Source organism: Rattus norvegicus, chromosome 1 (genome assembly GCF_036323735.1).
Source record: "Rattus norvegicus strain BN/NHsdMcwi chromosome 1, GRCr8, whole genome shotgun sequence".
NCBI lineage: Eukaryota > Metazoa > Chordata > Mammalia > Rodentia > Muridae > Rattus > Rattus norvegicus.
Window position 1 is genome coordinate 247,876,554 of NC_086019.1, and position 22,206 is coordinate 247,898,759.

A 22,206-nucleotide genomic window follows, 5' to 3' on the forward strand; every position below is an offset into this window, starting at 1 on the left:
TGACAAAGATCATGTGACCATGGGTCTGTGGGGTTATTTCTGGGTCTTCAATTCTATTCCATTGATATAATCTGCCTGTCTCTGTACCAATAACAGTTTTTATGACTATTGCTCTGTAATACTGCTTGAGGTTAGGGATGGTGACTCCCCGAGAAGTTCTTTTATTGTTGAGGATATTTTTCTCTATCCTGTTTCTTTTCTTATTCCAAAGGAATTTGCAAATTGTTCTTTCTATGAAGAATCGAGTTGGAAATTTGATGGGGATTGCATTGAATCTGTTGATTGCTTTTGGCAAAATGGCCATTTTTACTAAATCAATCCTGCCAATCCATGAGCATGAGAGATCTGTCTGTCTTCTGAGATATTCTTTAATTTCTTTCTTCAGAGACTTGAAGTTCTTGTCATACAGATCTTTCACTTGCTTAGTTAACGTCATATCAAGATATTTTATTTATTTATTTGAGACTATCATAAAGGGTGCCATTTCCCTAATTTCTTTCTCAGCCTGTTTATCCTTTGAGTAGAAGGAGTCTACTCATTTGTTTGAGTTAATTTTATCTCTAGACATTTTGTTGAATTTTTTAGCTGGTTAATAGTTCTTTGGTAGAACTTTTGGGGTCACTTTAGTATACTATCATATCATCTGCAAATAGTCATATTTGACTTCTTCCCTTCCAATTTGTATCACTTTGACCTCCTTTCTGTGTCTGATTGCTATGGCTAAAACTTTGCATACTACATTGAATAAATAGGGAGAGAGTGGGCAGTCTCATGTAGTCCCTGATTTTAGTGGAATTGCTTCATATTACTCTTCATTGATTTTAGTGTTACCTACTGTTTTGCTGTGTGTTGCTTTTACTATGCTTAGTTCGGGCCTTGAATTTCTGATCTTTCCAGGGCTTTTGTCATGAAGGGGTGTTGAATTTTGTCAAATGCTTTTTCTGCATGTAATGAAATGATGATGTGGTCCTTATCTTTGAGTTTGTTTATATAGTGGATTACATTGATGGATTTCTGTATATTAAACGATCCCTGCACCCCTGGGATGGAGCTACTTGATCATTATAGATGATCATTTTAATGTGTTCTTGGATTTGGATTGCAAAAATTTATTGTGTATTTGTCAGTCGATATTCATAAGGGAAATTGGTCTGAAGTTCTCTTTCTTTGTTGAGTCTTTGGTTTTGGTTTAAGAGTAGTTGTGGCTTCATAGAAGAAAACTGATAGTGCTCTGTCTGTTTCTATTTTGTGGAATAGTATAGACAGTATTGGTATGATGTCTTCTATGAAGTCTGATAGAATTCTGCACTAGTCTTTTAAATACTTTTTAAAAATTTATTTATTATCTTTATTTAACACTCTAGAATATGTTTCCCTCTGGGTCCACCCTCTGACTGTTCCAATCCCATATCTCCCCCACTTCAACAAACTCCCTATTTCCACGAGGATTTCCCCACCGCCACCCCATCAGACTTCTTAAATCCTTGAGGTTTCTGGTCTCTTGAGGGTTAGGTGCATATTCTCTGACTGAACACGGCCTGAGCAGTCCTCTGCTGTAGATGTGTTGGGAGCCCCATATCAGCTGGTATCTGCTGCCTGGTTGGAGGTTCAGTTTATGAGAGCTCTCGGAGGTCCAGGTTAATTGAGACTGCTGGTCTTCCTAAAGGGTTGCCCTCATCCTCAGCCTCTTCTAGATTTCCCTAATTCAACCACAGGGGCTGGTAGCTTCTGTCCATATGTTGGATATGAATATCTACATCTTTCTCTTTCAGCTGCTTGTTGGGTCTTTCAGAGAGCATTCATGATAGGTCCATTTTTGTGAACACTCCATAGCCTCAGTAATATTGTCAGTCCTTGGGGCCTCTCCTTGAGCTGGATCCCAGTTTGGGACACTGATTTTAATAGAAGAGGAAGTGGGAAAGTTTCTTGAACTCACTGGAAAAGGGAAAATTTCCTAAATTGAACTCTAATTGCTCATACTCTAAGATCAAGAATTGATAAACGGGACCTCGCAAAATTTGAAAGCTTCTGTAAGGCAAAGGACATAGTCAATAGGGAATATCAGCAGCCGACAAATTAAGGAAAATTATTTCACTAACTTGACCTCTGATAGAGGGCTAATATCCAAAATCTATAAAGAACTCAAAAAGCTAACCATCAAAGAACCAAACAACCCAATGAAAAATGGGGTATTAAATATTTATAAAGTTACAGTTATTGAGAATGCTTGTGTAAATGTCTGAGGTAACAAATATTTCAATTATACACACAGTTAAATATACAGTTAAACTTGGGCATGGTGGCTCATGCATATACTTCTAACCTTGGGAAGGTCAAGCAGATAAGTACACAGTTTGAGTTATATCATGAGATGTTTAAGAACGAAGAAGAGCTTATTTTTGTTATTGTCCCTAGGATAAAGTTCATGTAAAAGAAAAAGATCAGCAGGTAGCTGATTAGTCAATTATGCAATATTGATTCAGCAGCCACATGATAAAAGCTCTATGCTTCCTGGCAGAGCTGTGTCAATAAAGAGAAACTCAATGGATCTGGTCATGTTGCTGGTGCTCACTCTCACCTGTCTTATTCTCCTGTCAATCTGGAGACAGAGTTCTGGGAGAGGAAAGCTCCCCCCAGGCCCTATTCCTCTCCCAATTATTGGCAATATCTTTCAGCTAAATGTGAAGAACATCACCCAATCCTTAACCAGTGTAAGTATGCTTATGCTCCTCTTTTACGTTGCAAGGAAAGGTGAATATAACTCTTTTAAAATTTTTTTTCATTTTGAGATTATAATTACATAATTATTATTTTGAGATCATAATATATTCCTCTTTCACTTTTCTCTTTCCAAACCCTCCCATACACTCCTACTTTTCTTTTATACAATCAATGGCCATTCTTTTATTAATTGGTACATGCAAATAGGTATATTTATATACATATATTCATAACTATAGCATATAAAGTCTGTGTAATCTTATTTTCATTTACATTTTCAGGACTTGCCCAAATGGCCTTGTAATTGATTAATGATTGTAAAGTTAGAATCCTGTGAAGGTTCATTTCTATCCCCATGAGAAATTGAAGAAAAAGCAATTTCTATGGTGAATTAGAGAACTTTGGGTCTTTACATATTAAAATAACATTTGGAAAATTGCAAAAACTATGTATACTTCTTTTCTTTATTTTATTGCTCTTTCCATATTTTTTGCTAAGTCTCTGGAAAAGGGTATATGACACCATCCACCAAATCATGCAGCATTTTAAAGATGTGTATTTATTATCTTTTGGTATTGAAGCTCCCTAAATAACTGATGTTTTATTAAAATAAAATATCCATAGATGAGGCAAAACACAGGAAATAAGAGAACTAAACATATTTGATACTATTCAAATTGACTTTTATTCTGTGCCTGGGACCAAGAATGCCTCAGGGTGAAACTGTTCTCTTAACAGATGCCCATGCTTTGTGCAGCTTCGGTACTACACAGTCTCCACACTTGTGGTAATGATAGAATTAACTTTGGGTCCTCACTATGGATTTTCTCTTTTATTCCTGAAGGTAAGCTGCACAGAAAAAGGCTTACAGGTGTTGCTGAAATCGTCATCTGAGCATTGACACTTATTTTAGTATGAGCGAACATGGAATTAGATTGTCCAGGCATCAAGTGATAAAAAAAGAGTGCTTTTAAATGTTGAGTACTTTTACATTTTTTTTTGAGAAAGAATATTTAATTTCAGAAGATAGGTTTGCAAACTCTCCATAATATAAAGTGTGGTTTATTTGACATTATTCTCATTTTGCCTATAGGGTTTTCTTGCTTTGCTTTTTTTTTTTATTATTATTAACTTGAGTATTTCTTATATACATTTCAAGTGTTATTCCCTTTCCCGGTTTCCGGGCAAACATCCCCCTCCCTCCTCCCCTTCCTTATGGGTGTCCCCCTCCCAACCCTCCCCCCATTGCCGCCCTCCCCCCATAGTCTAGTTCAGTGGGGGTTCAGTCTTAGCAGGACCCAGGGCTTCCCCTTCCACTGGTGCTCTTACTAGGATATTCATTGCTACCTATGGGGTCAGAGTCCAGGGTCAGTCCATATATAGTATTTAGGTAGTGGCTTAGTCCCTGGAAGCTCTGGTTGCTTGATATTGTTGTACTTTTGGGGTCTCGAGCCCCTTCAAGCTCTTCCAGTTCTTTCTCTGATTCCTTCAACGGGGGACCTATTCTCAGTTCAGTGGTTTGCTGCTGGCATTCGCCTCTGTATTTGCTGTATTCTGGCTGTGTCTCTCAGGAGCGATCTACATCCGGCTCCTGTCGGTCTGCACTTCTTTGCTTCATCCATCTTGTCCAATTGGGTGGCTGTATATGTATGGGCCACCGGTGGGGCAGGCTCAAAATGGCTGTTCCTTCAGTCTCTGTTTTAATCTTTGCCTCTCCCTTCCCTGCCAAGGGTATTCTTTTTCCTCATTTAAAGAAGGAGTGAAGCATTCACATTTTGATCATCCGTCTTGAATTTCGTTTGTTCTAGGGATCTAGGGTAATTCAAGCATTTGGGCTAATAGCCACTTATCAATGAGTGCATACCATGTATGTCTTTCTGTGATTGGGATAGCTCACTCAGGATGATATTTTCCAGTTCCAACCATTTGCCTACGAATTTCATAAACTCGTTGTTTTTGATAGCTGAGTAATATTCCATTGTGTAGATGTACCACATTTTCTGTATCCATTCCTCTATTGAAGGGCATCTGGGTTCTTTCCATTTTCTGGTTATTATAAATAAGGCTGCGATGAACATAGTGGAGCACGTGTCTCTTTTATATGTTGAGGCATCTTTTGGGTATATGCCCAAGAGAGGTATAGCTGGATCCTCAGGCAGTTCAATGTCCAATTTTCTGAGGAACCTCCAGACTGATTTCCAGAATGGTTTTACCAGTCTGCAATCCCACCAACAATGGAGGAGTATTCCCCTTTCTCCACATCCTCGCCAGCATCTGCTGTCACCTGAGTTTTTGATCTTAGCCATTCTCACTGGTGTGAGGTGAAATCTCAGGGTTGTTTTGATTTGCATTTCCCTTATGACTAAAGATGTTGAACATTTCTTTAGGTGTTTCTCAGCCATTCGGCATTCCTCAGCTGTGAATTCTTTGTTTAGCTCTGAACCCCATTTTTTAATAGGGTTATTTGTTTCCCTGCGGTCTAACTTCTTGAGTTCTTTGTATATTTTGGATATAAGGCCTCTATCTGTTGTAGGATTGGTAAAGATCTTTTCCCAATGTGTTGGTTGCCGTTTTGTCCTAACCACAGTGTCCTTTGCCTTACAGAAGCTTTGCAGTTTTATGAGATCCCATTTGTCGATTCTTGATCTTAGAGCATAAGCCATTGGTGTTTTGTTCAGGAAATTTTTTCTAGTGCCCATGTGTTCCAGATGCTTCCCTAGTTTTTCTTCTATTAGTTTGAGTGTGTCTGGTTTGATGTGGAGGTCCTTGATCCACTTGGACTTAAGCTTTGTACAGGGTGATAAGCATGGATCGATCTGCATTCTTCTACATGTTGACCTCCAGTTGAACCAGCACCATTTGCTGAAAATGGAATCTTTTTTCCATTGGATGGTTTTGGCTCCTTTGTCAAAAATCAAGTGACCATAGGTGTGTGGGTTCATTTCTGGGTCTTCAATTCTATTCCATTGGTCTATCTGTCTGTCTCTGTACCAATACCATGCAGTTTTTATCACTATTGCTCTGTGATACTGCTTGAGTTCAGGGATAGTGATTCCCCCTGAAGTCCTTTTATTATTGAGGATAGCTTTAGCTATCCCGGGTTTTTTGTTATTCCAGATGAATTTGCAAATTGTTCTGTCTAACTCTTTGAAGAATTGGATTGGTATTTTGATGGGGATTGCATTGAATCTGTAGATTGCTTTTGGTAAAATGGCCATTTTTACTGTATTAATCCTGCCAATCCATGAGCATGGGAGATATTTCCATCTTCTGAGGTCTACTTCAATTTCTTTCCTCAGTGTCTTGAAGTTCTTATTGTACAGATCTTTTACTTGCTTGGTTAAAGTCACACCGAGGTACTTTATATTATTTGGGTCTATTATGAAGGGTGTCGTTTCCCTTATTTCTTTCTCGGCATGTTTCTCTTTTGTATAGAGGAAGGCAACTGATTTATTTGAGTTAATTTTATACCCAGCCACTTTGCTGAGGTTGTTTATCAGCTTTAGTAGTTCTCTGGTGGACCTTTTGGGATCACTTAAATATACTATCATATCATCTACAAATAGTGATATTTTGACCTCTTCTTTTCCGATCTGTATCCCCTTGATCTCCTTTTGTTGTCTGATTGCTCTGGCTCGAACTTCAAGAACTATATTGAATAAGTAGGGAGAGAGTGGGCAGCCTTGTCTAGTCCCTGATTTTAGTGGGATTGCTTCAAGTTTCTCTCCATTTAGTTTAATGTTAGCAACTGGTTTGCTGTATATGGCTTTTACTATGTTTAGTTATGGGCCTTGAATTCCTATTCTTTCCAGGACTTTTATCATGAAGGGGTGTTGAATTTTGTCAAATGCTTTCTCAGCGTCTAATGAAATGATCATGTGGTTCTGATCTTTCAGTTTGTTTATATAATGGATCACGTTGATGGTTTTCCGTATATTAAACCACCCCTGCATGCCTGGGATGAAGCCTACTTGATCATGGTGGATGATTGTTTTGATGTGCTCTTGAATTCGGTTTGCCAAAATTTTATTGAGTATTTTTGCATCGATATTCTTAAGGGAAATTGGTCTGAAGTTCTCTTTCTTTGTTGTGTCTTTGTGTGGTTTAGGTGTAAGAGTCATTGTGGCTTCGTAGAAGGAATTCGGTAGTGCTCCATCTGTTTCAATTTTGTGGAATAGTTTGGATAATATTGGTATGAGGGCTTCTATGAAGGTTTGATAGAATTCTGTACTAATCCCGTCTGGACCTGGGCTCTTTTTGGTTGGGAGACCTTTAATGACTGCTTCTATTTCCTTAGGAGTTATGGGTTGTTTAACTGGTTTATCTGTTCCTGATTTAACTTCGATACCTGGTATCTGTCTAGGAAATTGTCCATTTCCTGAAGATTTTCAAGTTTTGTTGAATATAGGTTTTTATAGTAAGATCTGATGATTTTTTGAATTTTTTCTGAATCTGTAGTTATGTCTCCCTTTTCATTTCTGATTTTGTTAATTTGGACGCACTCTCTGTGTCCTCTCGTTAGTCTGGCTAAGGGTTTATCTATCTTGTTGATTTTCTCAAAGTACCAACTTTTGGTTCTGTTGATTCTTTCTATGATCCTTTTTGTTTCTACTTGGTTGATTTCAGCTCTGAGTTTAATTATTTCCTGCCTTCTACTCCTCCTGGGTGTATTTGCTTCTTTTTGTTCTAGAGCTTTTAGGTGTGCTGTTAAGCTGCTGCCATATGCTCTTTCCTGTTTCTTTCTGCAGGCACTCAGCGCTATGAGTTTTCCTCTTAGCACAGCTTTCATTCTTTCCCATAAGTTTGGGTATGTTGTATCTTCATTTTCATTAAATTCTAAAAAGTTTTTAATTTCTTTCTTTATTTCTTCCTTGACCAGGTTATCATTGAGTAGAGCATTGTTCAATTTCCACGTATATGTGGGGATTCTTCCCTTATTGTTATTGAAGACCATTTTTAGGCCGTCGTGGTCCGATAGCACGCATGGGATTATTTCTATCTTTCTTTACCTGTTGAGGCCCGTTTTTTGACCAATTATATGGTCAATTTTGGAGAAAGTACCATGAGGAGCTGAGAAGAAGGTATATCCTTTTGCTTTAGGATAGAATGTTCTATAAATATCCGTTAAGTCCATTTGGCTCATGACTTCTCTTAATCTGTCGATATCACTGTTTAATTTCTGTTTCCATGATCTGTCCATTGATGAGAGTGGGGTGTTGAAATCTCCCACTATTATTGTGTGAGGTGCAATGTGTGCTTTGAGCTTTAGTAAGGTTTCTTTTACGTATGTAGGTGCCCTTGTATATGGGGCATAGATATTTAGGATTGAGAGTTCATCTTGATGGATTTTTCCTTTGATGAATATGAAGTGTCCTTCCTTATCTTTTTTGATGACTTTTAGTTGGAAATTGATTTTATTTGATATTAGAATGTCTACTCCAGCTTGCTTCTTCTGACCATTTGCTTGGAAAGTTGTTTTCCAGCCTTTCACTCTGAGGTAGTTTCTGTCTTTGTCTCTGAGGTGTGTTTCCTGTAGGCAGCAGAATGCAGGGTCCTCGTTGTGTATCCAGTTTGTTAATCTATGTCTTTTTATTGGGGAGTTGAGGCCATTGATATTGAGGGATATTAAGGAATAGTGATTATTGCTTCCCGTTATATTCATAGTTGGATGTGAGGTTATGTTTGTGTGCTTTCATTCTCTTTGTTTTGTTGCCAAGACGATTAGTTTCTTGCTTCTTCTAGGGTATAGCTTGCCTCCTTATATTGGGCTTTACCATTTATTATCCTTTGTAGTGCTGGATTTGTGGAAAGATATTGTGTAAATTTGGTTTTGTCATGGAATATCTTGGTTTCTCCATCAATGTTAATTGAGAGTTTTGCTGGATACAGTAACCTGGGCTGGCATTTGTGTTCTCTTAGGGTCTGTATAACATCAGTCCAGGATCTTCTGGCCTTCATAGTTTCTGGCGAGAAGTCTGGTGTGATTCTGATAGGTCTCCCTTTATATGTTACTTGACCTTTTTCCCTTACTGCTTTTAATATTCTTTCTTTATTTTGTGCGTTTGGTGTTTTGACAATTCTGTGAGGGGAGGTGTTTCTTTTCTGGTCCAATCTATTTGGAGTTCTGTAGGCTTCTTGTATGTCTATGGGTATCTCTTTTTTTAGGTTAGGGAAGTTTTCTTCTATGATTTTGTTGAAGATATTTACTGGTCCTTTGAGCTGGGAGTCTTCACTCTCTTCTATACCTATTATCCTTAGGTTTGATCTTCTCATTGAGTCCTGGATTTCCTGTATGTTTTGGACCAGTAGCTTTTTCCGCTTTACATTATCTTTGACAGTTGAGTCAATGATTTCTATGGAATCTTCTGCTCCTGAGATTCTCTCTTCCATCTCTTGTATTCTGTTGGTGAAGCTTGTATCTACAGCTCCTTGTCTCTTCTTTTGGTTTTCTATATCCAGGGTTGTTTCCATGTGTTCTTTCTTGATTGCTTCTATTTCCATTTTTAATTCCTTCAACTGTTTGATTGTGTTTTCCTGGAATTCTTTCAGGGATTTTTGTGTCTCCTCTCTATGGGCTTCTACTTGTTTATTTATGATTTCCTGGAATTCTTTCAGGGATTTTTGTGTCTCCTCTCTATGGGCTTCTACTTATTTATTTATGTTTTCCTGGAATTCTTTCAGGGATTTTTGCGATTCTTTCAGGCATTTTTGCGATTCCTCTCTGTAGGCTTCTACTTGTTCTCTAAGGGAGTTCTTCACGTCTTTATTGAAGTCCTCCAGCATCATGATCAAAAATGATTTTGGAACTAGATCTTGCTTTTCTGGTGTGTTTGGATATTCCATGTTTGTTTTGATGGGAGAATTGGGCTCCGATTGTGCCATGTACTCTTGGTTTCTGTTGCTTGGGTTCCTGCGCTTGCCTGTCGCCAACAGATTATCTCTAGTGTTACTTTGTTCTGCTATTTCTGACAGTGGCTAGACTGTCCTATAAGCCTGTGTGTCAGGAGTGCTGTAGACCTGTTTTCCTTTCTTTCAGTCAGTTATGGGGACAGAGTGTTCTGCTTTCCGGCGTGTGGTTTTTCCTCTCTACAGGTCTTCAGCTGTTCCTGTGGGCCTGTGTCTTGAGTTCACCAGGCAGCTTTCTTGCAGCAGAAAAGTTATTCTTACCTGTGGTCCCGAGGCTCAAGTTCGCTCGTGGCGTGCTACCCACGGGCTCTCTGCAGCGGCAGCAACCAGGAAGACCTGTGCCGCCGTTTCCGGGAGCTTCAATGCACCAGGGTTCCAGATGGTCTTTGGCTTTTTCCTCTGGCGTCCGAGATGTGTGTGCAGAGAGCAGTCTCTTCTGGTTTCCCAGGCTTGTCTGCCTCTCTGAAGGTTCAGCTCTCCCTCCCATGGGATTTGGGTGCAGAGAACTGTTTATCCGGTCTGTTTCCTTCTGGTTCTGGTGGTGTCTCAGGCACAGGGGTCCTGCCGCTCCTGGGCCCTCCCCCACGGGAGCCCAGAGGCCTTATACAGTTCCTCTTAGGCCAGGGATGTGGGCAGGGGTGAGCAGTGTTGGTGGTCTCTTCCCTTCTGCAGTCTCAGGAGTGCCCACCTGACCAGGCGGTTGGGTCTCTCTCTCACAGGGTCTGGGGGCAGAGAGCTGCTGCGGGCCGGGATCCGCAGGAGTGGGACTTCTGGTAAACACAGAACGTGCCCGGTCCTACAGGAATTCTGCTTCCGTGTGTCCCAAGCTCACCAGGCAGCTTTCTTGCAGCAGAAAAGTTATTCTTACGGTGGTCCCGGGGCTCAAGTTCGCTCGTTGGGTGCTGCCCACGGGCTCTCTGCAGTGGCAGCAACCCGGAAGACCTGTGCCGCCGTTTCCGGGAGCTTCAGTGCACCAGGGTTCCAGATGGTCTTTGGCTTTTTCCTCTGGCGTCCGAGATGTGTGTGCAGAGAGCAGTCTCTTCTGGTTTCCCAGGCTTGTCTGCCTCTCTGAAGGTTCAGCTCTCCCTCCCACGGGATTTGGGTACAGAGAACTGTTTATCCGGTCTGTTTCTTTCAGGTTCCAGAGGTGTCTCAGGCAGGGGTCCTGCCGCTCCTGGGCCCTCCCCCACGGGAGCCCAGAGGCCTTATACAGTTTCCTCTTGGGCCAGGGATGTGGGCAGGGGTGAGCAGTGTTGGTGGTCTCTTCTGCTCTGCAGCCTCAGGAGTGCCCACCTAACCAGGCGGTTGGGTCTCTCTCTCACCGGGTCTGGGAGCAGAGAGCTGCTGTGGGCCGGGATCCGCGGGTGTGGGACTTCCGCTACATTTTTAAATTAATATTAGTTATTATTATTGTTATTATTATTATGTTATTTACCCCCCCCAATTTTGAATATCATCCCCCTTGCATAGTTCTTCCTCATTCTCCTTCTACTTTGTTTCTGAGAAGGTGCCCCTTATTCATCTCCCTTCCCTGGTGTATAAAGTCTCTGTAGGATTAGGCACATCCTTTCCCACTGAAGTCAGACAAGGTAGTCCTCTCCTATATATGTGCCGAAGCCTCAGTTCAGGGTTTGTATTCTCTTTAGTTTGTGATTTAGTCCCTGAAAACTCCCAGTGGCCCAGGTTAGTTAACACTCTGTGGTTTCTTATGGGATTGCTATTCCCTTATGTTCCTTCAATCTTCCCACTCTTTCTTACTCTTCCTACAGTTCGATTTTTGACTGTAAACATCTATAATTTTGTCAATCAGTTGCTCTTTGAGCCTCTCATAGGAAAGTCATACTAGGTTCCTGTCTGCAAGCACAACATTGAATCAGTAACAGTTGCCAGGGTTTGGTGACTGCCCATGGAATGGATCTTTTATTCATGAGCAATTCAGCCCCAAAATGAATTTGGAAAACTTTTGCCTGAAGTACTTACTGAAACACGATCAAGAGACCTGCTGAATATTTTGATGCGGTACTTTATTGTATTCTAAATATCAAGTACCTGGGCCATTGTGACATCACTGAAAAGTGACAAGTACCCATTGGTTGCTTTTCAATTTCCAGTTCTCAAAAGTGTATGGTCCTGTATTTACTCTTTACTTTGGCACGAAGCCCACTGTGATATTGCATGGATATGAAGCAGTAAAAGAAGCCTTGATTGATCATGGGGAGGAGTTTGCTGAAAGAGGAAGCTTCCCAGTAGCTGAAAAAATTAATAAAGACCTTGGTAAGTATGCATTTTTATGAGTGAGCTGGGTAGCATTCACAGTGAGGAAGAAGATAGACAGCAAAGGCCAGACTTGATCCTGGGGCTCAGACTATGTCTCTCTAGGGTTGTGTCTTCTCCAATGCCCTCTTTCTTTCTGAGATCACATTGTAGTTTCTATTCCCATTTGTTTAGGAATTGTTTTTAGCCATGGAAATAGATGGAAAGAAATAAGACGCTTTACCCTCACGACTCTGCGGAATTTGGGCATGGGGAAAAGGAACATTGAGGATCGTGTTCAAGAGGAAGCACGGTGCCTTGTGGAGGAACTGAGGAAAACCAATGGTAAGTAAATTTTTGTGTTTTGAGTTTTCCATCCTGTTAGAGTACAAAGGGTCAAAGGATCTACTGGCATTACTTTACAACAGCTTTTATTTTAATTTTCTAATGAGTTCCATTCTTAGCGTGAACATAACTTATTTATTGCTGATCATTTTAGTACAGAAGAGTTGCTATGGATAATGGTGGTAGTGACATCATCTACATCTATAGATCCCAAACCAGATGATATTTGTTTTCATTTTGTGGGCCTACTTTCATCTCCCCAAATTCACTGATATGGCAATGTGTCTTGAATGCTCGTTTTCATAGTCCTGGTTACTTATGAGTTAAAATATAATTTCATTCCTTGGCTATGTAATAGAATTTCATGATGATTTGAAAAATTATCATAATTTCATTTTATTATATTTTTTATGCTTTAAGAAATTATACATGACAGTATTAATCTTCAAACACAAAGAACTTAATAAAATGACTTGTATAAGTAACCTTGAACTGTTTTCATTAACAACATCTCATTTTTGTTAAGTATATTACATATCTGTCTTCTGTTGTGTAAACTATTTCTCTCTGTATTCGCTGTTTTGGCTTAGGTGATGAACAGATCTTCAATTGCTATGTGAATGCTACTCACCCCTGAAATACCTTTCACAGAACAGTCAAGTTATCTGCTTAAATTATGAAGAAACTTGTCTTTAAGTACTTTCTCCAAAATAAAATGAAGACTGAAAATCTTATTTTAGTGAAGTTTAAAATTTCTCCAGGATTTTATCTATTTACAAAGATAAAGTGCCCTCTTGGTATATTTTAATAACATATTGCAATTGTTTCCCATTCCTCAGGCTCACCCTGTGACCCCACGTTTATCCTGGGCTGTGCTCCTTGCAATGTCATCTGCTCCATTATTTTCCAGAATCGTTTTGATTATAAAGATCAGGATTTTCTTAACTTGATGGAAAAACTCAATGAGAACATGAAGATTTTGAGCAGTCCCTGGACACAGGTGAATAAAATTCATCTCCTCCTGAAAACTTGTGACTATTCTTTCTCTCAGGTCAAATTACAAGGGGACTAATAGTGATGTAATGATACACATGACCTGCCTAGAGTAGTATGGATAGGACCTCTGCAAGGGAGGTCTACATCCTTTGCTTAACCAACAGATAAACAAAGCACAAATGCTAAGATGGCTCAAGCTACTTAGCTTCCTATGTGATGTTATTTTTAGTCATTGACTTTCAGAGAGCTTTTTCTACAAATTAATCCATTGATTTTTAGAAAGATATTCAGTCACTCATAAAAGAATATTCTTGCATTACTCACAAGTTCTTGTACTGTGAAAAGTTAAGACCTACTCATTTCAGTATTTGGCATAATTGCTCAGTGTAGACAGAAAATAATCTGCTAAAGGAAACTTTGGATAATGATACAGGAAGCACTGAAAACATTGGAATGTTTGCTGCTTTATTTTGGATCCTCCCTGACATGGGAACAAGAAGAAATGGTAGCATGAATGGTTGTATGGTGTGTAGGTCACTAATATCGTGACAATCTTTCCATGTGAGGAATTAGCATCTCCTGCTCTCTTTCTATATAGTAGTTATGGACCACAGAGAAGTAAATAAAGGTGTATAATTTTTGTCCAAGCAGCTTTAGAGACCCACACAATTCTATACTTTCACTTCATCTCAGAGATTGGCTGATTGAAAAGCTTTCTGCAGTAAATTATTTACCCTATTTTCTTAACATATACTGGCATCCAGAATGTTTGGATTACATTACTTTATATCATATGATATTTAAACTTTGCAGGTAAAATTGAATTATTACTGAATGTGGAAAAATTCACTATGAACCAGAATTATATGAGCAGGATTTTCTTCCTCAATTCTTCTACTAGCATAGAGTTTATATATAATATTATTATACTAAAATGGAGCAACTCTTTTTCAAGGTGAACCTAAGCCATATATGTAATTATAAATCCCAATGAGAATTGCTAGATTATAGTATGTATGTATTTCTTTATTATCCCTTATGCATTTAATAAATCCTTGGTGTTTTTCCATGTAGTTTTGCAGTTTTTTCCCTGTTTTAATTGATTATTGTCCGGGAAGTCATACGACATTAGCTAAAAATGTGTATCATATTAGAAACTACCTTCTGAAGAAAATAAAAGAGCATCAAGAATCACTGGATGTTACAAATCCCCGGGACTTTATTGATTATTACCTAATTAAGTGGAAGCAGGTAAAGCATTTATATATATTCATTTATTTCATTTTTCAAGTAAATTCACAGTCACTGAAAACTTATTTGCCAGAGCTTTGAAAAGCCTCAGTTCACTGTCATTTGAAAACCAACTTGAATAGTTATTGAGCCATGAAAGTACAATATAGATTCAGGAGCACATAAGGGGAATTGGTTAATCAGAACACATTGAAAGTTATTTCACCACAAAAAGTAACATAACTGAGGAAAAAGACAATATGAAGTGCAGCAGAGATGTAAACCGACTCAAATCATGTGATAAAGTATAAGAAATTGTGAATAAATAAGCTTTGTATTTTTTCCACTGCTTTTCCAAATTCATGCCATTATGGGATTTTCATTTATTATTTATTTAGTACATTATGTAAGAAAACTATTCACATATAATTGTCATTTTGTGCCTTAAGCATTTTCTGAAATAGGAAAGAGATTTTAATTTTATTTATTTTAATTTTTGGTTTTGTTTTATTCTTTAATTTTTTTTAGGTTTTTTTTTCATCTTTATTAACTTGAGTATTTCTTATTTACATTTCGATTGTTATTCCCCTTCCTGGTTTCTGGGCCAACATCCCACTAACCACTGCCCCTCCCCTTCTCTATGGGTGTGCCCCTCCCCATCCCCCCCATTACCATCCTCCCCCCAACAATCACGATCACTGGGGGTTCAGTCTTGGCAGGACCAAGGGCTTCCCATTCCACTGGTGCTCTTACTAGGCTGGCTATTCATTGGTACCTATGCAGTTGGAGTCCAGGGTCAGTCCATGTATAATCTTTGGGTATTGGCTTAGTCCCTAGAAGCTCTGATTGGTTGGCATTGTTGTTCTTGTGGTCTCAAGCACCTTCAAGCTCTAAAAGTCCTTTCTCTGATTCTTTCAACATTGGTCCCGTTCTCAGTTCAGTGGTGTAATGATGGCATTCACGTACGTATTTGCTGTATTCTGGCTGTATCTCTCAGGAGATCTACATCCGGTTCCTGTCAGCCTGCACTTCTTTGCTTCATCCATCTTACCTAGTTTGGTGGCTGTATATATATGGGCCAAATGTAGGGCAGGCTCTCAAAGAGTGTTCCTTCTGCCTCTGTTCTAAGCTTTGCCTCCCTATTCCCTTCCAAGGATATTCTTGTTCCCCTTTTAAAGGAGTGAAGCATTCACATTTTGGTCATCATTGAGATTCATGTGTTCTTTGCATCTAGGGTAATTTGAGCATTTGGGCAAATAACCACTTATCAATGAGTCCATGTGTGTTTTTATGTGATTGGGTTACCTCACTCAGGAGGATATTCTCCAGTTCCATCCATTTGCCTATGAATTTCATAAAGTCACTGTTTTTGATAGCTGAGTAATATTCCATTGTGTAGATGTACCACATTTTCTGTATTCATTCCTCTGTTGAAGGGCATCTGTGTTCTTTCCAGATTCTGGCTATTATAAATAGGCTGCTATGAACATAGTGGAGCATGTGTCTTTGTTATATGTTGGGGCATTTTTTGGATATATGCCAGAGAGATATAGCTGGGTCCTCAGGTAGTACAATGTCCAATTTTCTGGGGAACCTCCAGACTGGTTTCCAGAATGGTTGTACCAGTCTGCAATCCCGGCAAAAATGGAGGACTGTTCCTCTTTCTCCACATCCTCGCCTGCATTTGCTGTCACCTGAGGTTTTGATCTTAGCCATTCTCACTGGTGTGAGGTGGAATCTCAGGGTTGTTTTGATTTGCATTTCCCTTATGACTAAAGATGTTGAATATTTCTTTAGGTGTTTCTCAGCCATTCCGCATTCCTAAGATGTGAAATCTTTGTTTAACTCTGAACCGCATTTTTTAATAGGGTTATTTGCTCCCTGCAGTAGAACTTCTTGAGTTCTTTGTATATTTTGGATATAAGGCCTCTATCTGTTGTAGGATTGGTAAAGATCTTTTCCTAATCTGTTGGTTGCCGATTTGTCCTAACCACAGTGTCCTTTGCCTTACAGAAGCTTTGCAGTTTTATGAGATCCCATTTGTCGATTCTTGATCTTAGAGCATAAGCCATTGATGTTTTGTTCAGGAAATTTTTTCCAGTGCCCATGTGTTCCAGGTGCTTCCCTAGTTTTTCTTCTATTAGTTTGAGTGTATCAGGTTTGATGTGGAGGTCCTTGATCCACTTGGACTTAAGCTTTGTACAGGGTGATAAGCATGGATCGATCTGCATTCTTCTACATGTTGACCTCCAGTTGAACCAGCACCATTTGCTGAAAATGCTATCTTTTTTCCATTGAATGGTTTCGGTCCCTTTGTCAAAAATCAGGTGCTCTCAGGTGTGTGGGTTCATTTCTGGGTCTTCAATTCTATTCCACTGGTCTATCTGTCTGTCTCTGTACCAATACCATGCAGTTTTTATCACTATTGCTCTGTAATACTGCTTGAGTTCAGGGATAGTGGTTCCCCAGGAAGTCTTTTTATTGTTGAGGACAGTTTTAGCTATCCTGAGTTTTTGTTATCCAGATGAATTTGAAATTTTTTCTGTCTAACTCTCTGAGGAATTGGATTGGTATTTTGATGGGGATTGCATTTAATCTGTAGATCCCTTTTGTAAACTGGCCATTTTTCTATGTTAATCTTGCCAATCCATAAGCATGGGAGATCTTTCCATCTTCTGAGATCTTCTTCAATTTCTTCCTTCAGAGGCTTGAAGTTCTTATCATACAGATACTTCACTTGCTTGGTTAAAGTCACACCGAGGTATTTTATATTATTTGGGACTATTATATAGGGTGTCATTTCCCTAATTTCTCTCTCGGCTTGTTTCTCTTTTGTGTAGAGGAAGGCTACTGATTTATGTGAGTTAATTTTATTCCCTGCTACTTTGCTGTATGTGTTTATCAGGTTTAGTAGTTCTCTGGTGGAATTTTTGGGATCACTTAAATATACTATCATATCATGTGAAAATAGTGATTTTTGACTTCTTTTCCAATCTGTTTCCATTTCATCTCATTTTGTTTTCTGATTGCTCTGGGTAGAACTTCAAGAAATATATTGAATGAGTAGGGAGAGAGTGGGCAGACTTGACTACTCCCTGATTTTAGTGGGTTGGCTTCACGTTTCTCTCCATTTAGTTTAATATTAGCTACTGGTTTGTTGTGTATGTCTTTAAATATTTTTAGGGATGGGCCTTGAATTCCTATTCTTTCCAGGACCTTTATCATGAAGGGGTGTTGAATTTTGTCAAATGCTTTCTCAGCATCTAATGAAATGATCATGTGGTTTTGTTCTTTCAGTTTGTTTATATAATGGATCACCTTGATGGTTCTCCATATATTAAACCATCCCTGCATGCGTGGGATGAAGCCTACTTGATCACGGTGGATGATTGTTTTGATGTGCTCTTGGATTCGGTTTGCCAGAATTTTATTGAGTATTTTTGCATCGATATTCTTAAGGGAAATTGGTCTGAAGTTCTCTTTCTTTGTTGGGTCTTTGTGTCATTTAGCTGAAAGGGTAATTTTGGCTTCATAGAAGGAATTCGGTAGCACTCCATCTGTTTCAATTTTGTGGAATAGTTTAGATAGTATTGGTATGAGGTCTCCTATGAAATGTCTGATAGAATTCTGTACTGAACCCGCCTGGACCTGTTCTCTTTTTGGTTTGGATACCTTTAATCACTGCTTTTATTTCGTTAGGAGTTGTGGGGTTGTTTAAATGGTTTATTTGTTCCTGATTTAACTTCGGTACCTGGTTTCTGTCTAGGAAATTGTCCATTTCCTTCAGAATTTCATGTTTTGTTGAATATTGCTTTTTGTAGTAGTATCTGATGATTTTTTGAATTCCTCTGATACTGTAGTTATGTCTCCCTTTTCATTTCTCATTTTGTTAATTTGGACACAGTCTCTGTGTCCTCTCATTAGTCTGGCTAAGGGTTTTTGTATCTTGTTGATTTTCTCAGAGAACCAACTTTTAGTTCTGTTGATTCTTTGTATGGTCCTTTTTGTTTCTACTTGGTTGATTTCACCTCTGAGTTTGATTATTTCCTGCCTTCTACTCCTCCTGGGTGTATTTCCTTCTTTTTGTTCTAGCGCTTTTAGATGTGCTGCCAAGCTGCTTATATATACTCTCTCTTGTTTCTTTCTGCACTCAGATCTATGAGTGTTCATCTTAGCACATCTTTCATTGTGTCTCATAAGTTTGTGTATGATGTACCTTCATTTTCATTAAATTCAGAAGTTCATTAATTTCTTTCTTTATTTCTTCTTTGACCAGGTTATCATTGACTAGAGCATTGTTCAACTTCCATTCTTCTCTTATTGTTATTGAAGACCAGCTTTAGCCTGTGATGTTCTGATAGGACACATGTGATTATTTTTATCTTTCTGTATCTGTTGAGGCCTGTTTTATGACTGATTATATGGTCAATTTTGGAGAAAGTTCCAGGGGTGGTGAAAGGATAGAATTTTGCTGTAGGATAGAATGTTCTATAAATATCTGTTAAGTCCATTTGGTTCATGATTTCTCTTAGTCTGTCTATGTCTCTGTTTAATTTCTGTTTCCATGATCTGTCCATTGATGAGAGTGGGGTGTTGAAATCTCCTACTATTATTGTGTGAGTTGCAATGTGTGCTTTGAGCTTTAGTAAGGTTTCTTTTATGTGTGCAGGTGCCCTTGTGTTCGTAGCAGAGACATTTAGAATTGAGAGTTCATCTTGGTGGATTTTTCCTTTGATGAATATGAAGTGTCCTTCCTTATCTTGTTTGATGACTTTTCGTTGAAAATTGATTTTATTTGATATTAGAATGTCTATTCCAGCTTGCTTCTTCAGACCATTTGCTTGGAAAGTTTTTTTCCAGCCTTTCCCTCTGAGGTAATGTCTTTCTTTTCCTCTGAGGTGTGTTTCCTGTAGGCAGCAGAATGCAGGGTCCTCATTGTGTATCCAGTTTGTTAATCTATGTCTTTTTATTGGGGAGTTGAGTCCATTGATGTTAAGAGGTATTAAGGCATAGTGATTGGTGCTTCCTGTTATTTTCGTGTTTGGATGTGAGATTATGTTTGTGTGCTTTTCTTCTCTTTGTTTTGTTGCCAAGACAATTAGTTTCTCAGTTTTTCTAGGGTATACCTTGCCTCCTTATTTTGGGCTTTACCACTTATTATCCTTTGTAGGGCTGGATTTGTAGAAAGATATTGTGTAAATTTGGTTTTGTCATGGGATATCTTGGTTTCTCCCTCTATTTTTTATTGAGAGTTTTACTGGATACAGTAACCTGTGCTGGCATTTGTGTTTTCTTAGGATCTGTATGACATCTTTCCGGGATCTTCTGGCTTACATAGTGTCTGCTGAGAAGTCTGGTGTGATTCTGATAGGTCTGCCTTTATACGTTATTTGACCTTTTTTCCCTTACTGCTTTTAATATTCTTTCTTTGTTTTGTGCATTTTTTGTTTCAACTATTATGTGACAGGAGGACTTTCTTTTCTGGTCCAATCTACTTGGAGTTCTGTAGTCTTCTTGTATGTTGATGGGCATCTCTTTCTTTAGGTTAGGGAAGTTTTCTTCTATGATTTTGTTGAAGATATTTACTGGTCCTTTGAGCTGGGAGTCTTCACTCTCTTCTATACCTATTATCCTTAGGTTTGATCTTCTCATTGTGTCCTTGATTTCCTGTATGTTTTGGACCAGTAGCTTTTTCCGTTTTATGTTATCTTCGAATGTTGTGTCAATGATTTCTATGGAATCTTCTGCTCCTGAGATTCTCTCTTCTATCTCTTGTATTCTGTTTATTGTGCTTGTATCTATAGCTCCTTGTGTCTTTCTTTGGTTTTCTATATCCAGGGTTGTCTCCCTTCGTGCTTTCTTTATTTCTTCTATTTCCGATTTTAATTCCTTTGCCTGTTTGATTGTGTTTTCCTGGAATTCTTTCAGGGATTTTTGTGATTCCTCTCTATATGCTTCTACTTGTTTATTTATGTTTTCCTCTGTTTCTCTAAGCGTGTTCTTCATGTCTTTCTTGAAGTCCTCCATCATCATGGTCAAATGTGATTTTAAATGTAGATCTTGCTTTTCTGGTGTGTTTGGATATTCAGTGTTTGCTTTGGTGGGAGAATTGGCTCCGATGATGCCATGTAGTCTTGTTTTCTGTTACTTGTGTTCCTGTGCTTGCCTCTTGCTGTCAGGTTTTCTCTGGTGTTACCTTGTTATGACATTTCTGAGAGTGGCTAGACTGCCCTATGTGCCTGTGTGTCAGGAGTATTGTAGACCTGTTTTCCTGTTTTTTTTCAGCCACTTATGGGAACAGAGTGTTCTGCTTTTGGGTGTGTAGTCTTTCATGTGTACTGGTCTTCAGCTGTTCCTGTGGCCTGTATACTGAGTCCACCAGGCAGGTCGCTTGGAGCAGAAAAGTTGGTCTTACCTGTGGTCCCCTGGCTTGAGTTGCTTGTGGGGGGGCAGCTTTTGAGCTCTCTGTTAGGGCAGCAACCAAGAGGGCCTGCGCAGCCTTTTCCTCAGGCCCCATGCACCGGGGTCACAGATGGCTTTAGGTGTTTTCCTCTGGAGTCAGAAATGTGGCAGAGTGTAGTCTCTTCTGGCTTCCCAGGCGCGTCTGCTCTTCTGAAAGTTTAGTTCCCCCTCCCGTGGGATTTGGGTGCAGAGAACTGTTGACCAGTTACCTTCAGATCTGGCTGGTGTCTGGACTGCAGGGAATCTGCCATTCGAGTGCCTCTATCTTCAGGTTCCCAGAGGCCATATACAGTTTCCTCTTGGGCCAGGGATGTGGGCAGGAATGGACAGTATTCATGGTTTCTCCCACCCTGCAATCTCAGGAGTGCCCACCTGTCCAGGTTGTGAGCTCTCTCTCCCAAGGGGTTTGGGAGCAGGGAACTCTGGGCAGGGATCATTGGGGTTGGGGCTCCAGCTAAAAACCGGAAGTGTCCAGTCCCAGAGGAATTTTGCCTCTGTGTGTCCTGAGTCCACCAGACATGTCGCTTGGAGCAGAAAAGTTGGTCTTACCTGTGGTCCCTGGGCTGAAGTTGCTAATGGGGGGCTTCTTTTGAGCTCTCTGTGAGGGCAGCAACCAGGAGGGCCTGTGCTGCCTTTTCCCGCGGCCCCTGTGCACAAGGATCCCAGATCGCGTTAGGTGTTTTCCTCTGGAGTCAGAAATGTGGGCAGAGTATAATCTCTTCTGGCTTCCCATCCATGTCTGTCCCTCTGAAGGTTTAACTCTCCCTCCCAAGGGATTTGATCAGGGAGCTTTTGATTGGATCCCTTCAGTTCTGGGCGGTGTCTGGAATGCAGGGGACCTCTTTAATGTTTTTTACAGTCCAGTTTTTATCTCCCTCTCAGTCTGCCTTCTGATTGTTCTTCATCCTATATTTCAGCAGTGCCCCTGTCTCCAATAATTTGTCCCCAACAGCACCATGTCACTAGATATTCACTCTTCCTGGAGCCTCAATTCTCTCAAGGGTTAGGTGTATCTTCTCTCCCTGAGACTAGACCAGGTATTCCTCTGCTGTATATGCATTGGGGGCCTCAAATATGCTGGTGTATGCTGCCTTGTTGGTGGCACAACAAGGAAGACCTTGGGAGTCTAGGAAGACTGCTGGTCCTCCTATGGGGCTCCCCTCTTCCTTTTTTCCAACTTTTCCATAATTTGACCACAAGGGTCCATAGCTTATGTACTTCAGTATCCTGTAAGTATCTCCATCTTACTCTTTCAGCTGCTTCCTTAGCCTCTCAGACAACAGCCATGCTAGG

General features: G+C 39.6%; 1 protein-coding gene across 4 annotated transcripts in view; it reads left to right on the forward strand.

Moving 5' to 3' along the window:
• Window positions 1–2,504: 2,504 nt before the first annotated feature.
• Window positions 2,505–22,206, forward strand: part of Cyp2c6v1 (cytochrome P450, family 2, subfamily C, polypeptide 6, variant 1) — a 37,747-nt gene continuing 18,045 nt past the window's right edge. Inside the window, exons 1-6 of one of the 4 annotated variants that reach the window (XM_039108989.2) lie at window positions 2,572–2,711; window positions 3,460–3,565; window positions 11,739–11,901; window positions 12,076–12,225; window positions 13,065–13,225; window positions 14,296–14,472. In XM_039108989.2, the coding sequence (XP_038964917.1) occupies window positions 3,512–3,565; window positions 11,739–11,901; window positions 12,076–12,225; window positions 13,065–13,225; window positions 14,296–14,472 (705 nt within the window). In that variant the 5' untranslated portion in view covers window positions 2,572–2,711; window positions 3,460–3,511. Of the gene's footprint in view, window positions 2,712–3,459; window positions 3,566–11,738; window positions 11,902–12,075; window positions 12,226–13,064; window positions 13,226–14,295; window positions 14,473–22,206 lie in introns of all 4 variants that reach the window. The other 3 variants (XM_039109003.2, NM_001013904.2, XM_039109012.1) reach the window with 3 other exon arrangements.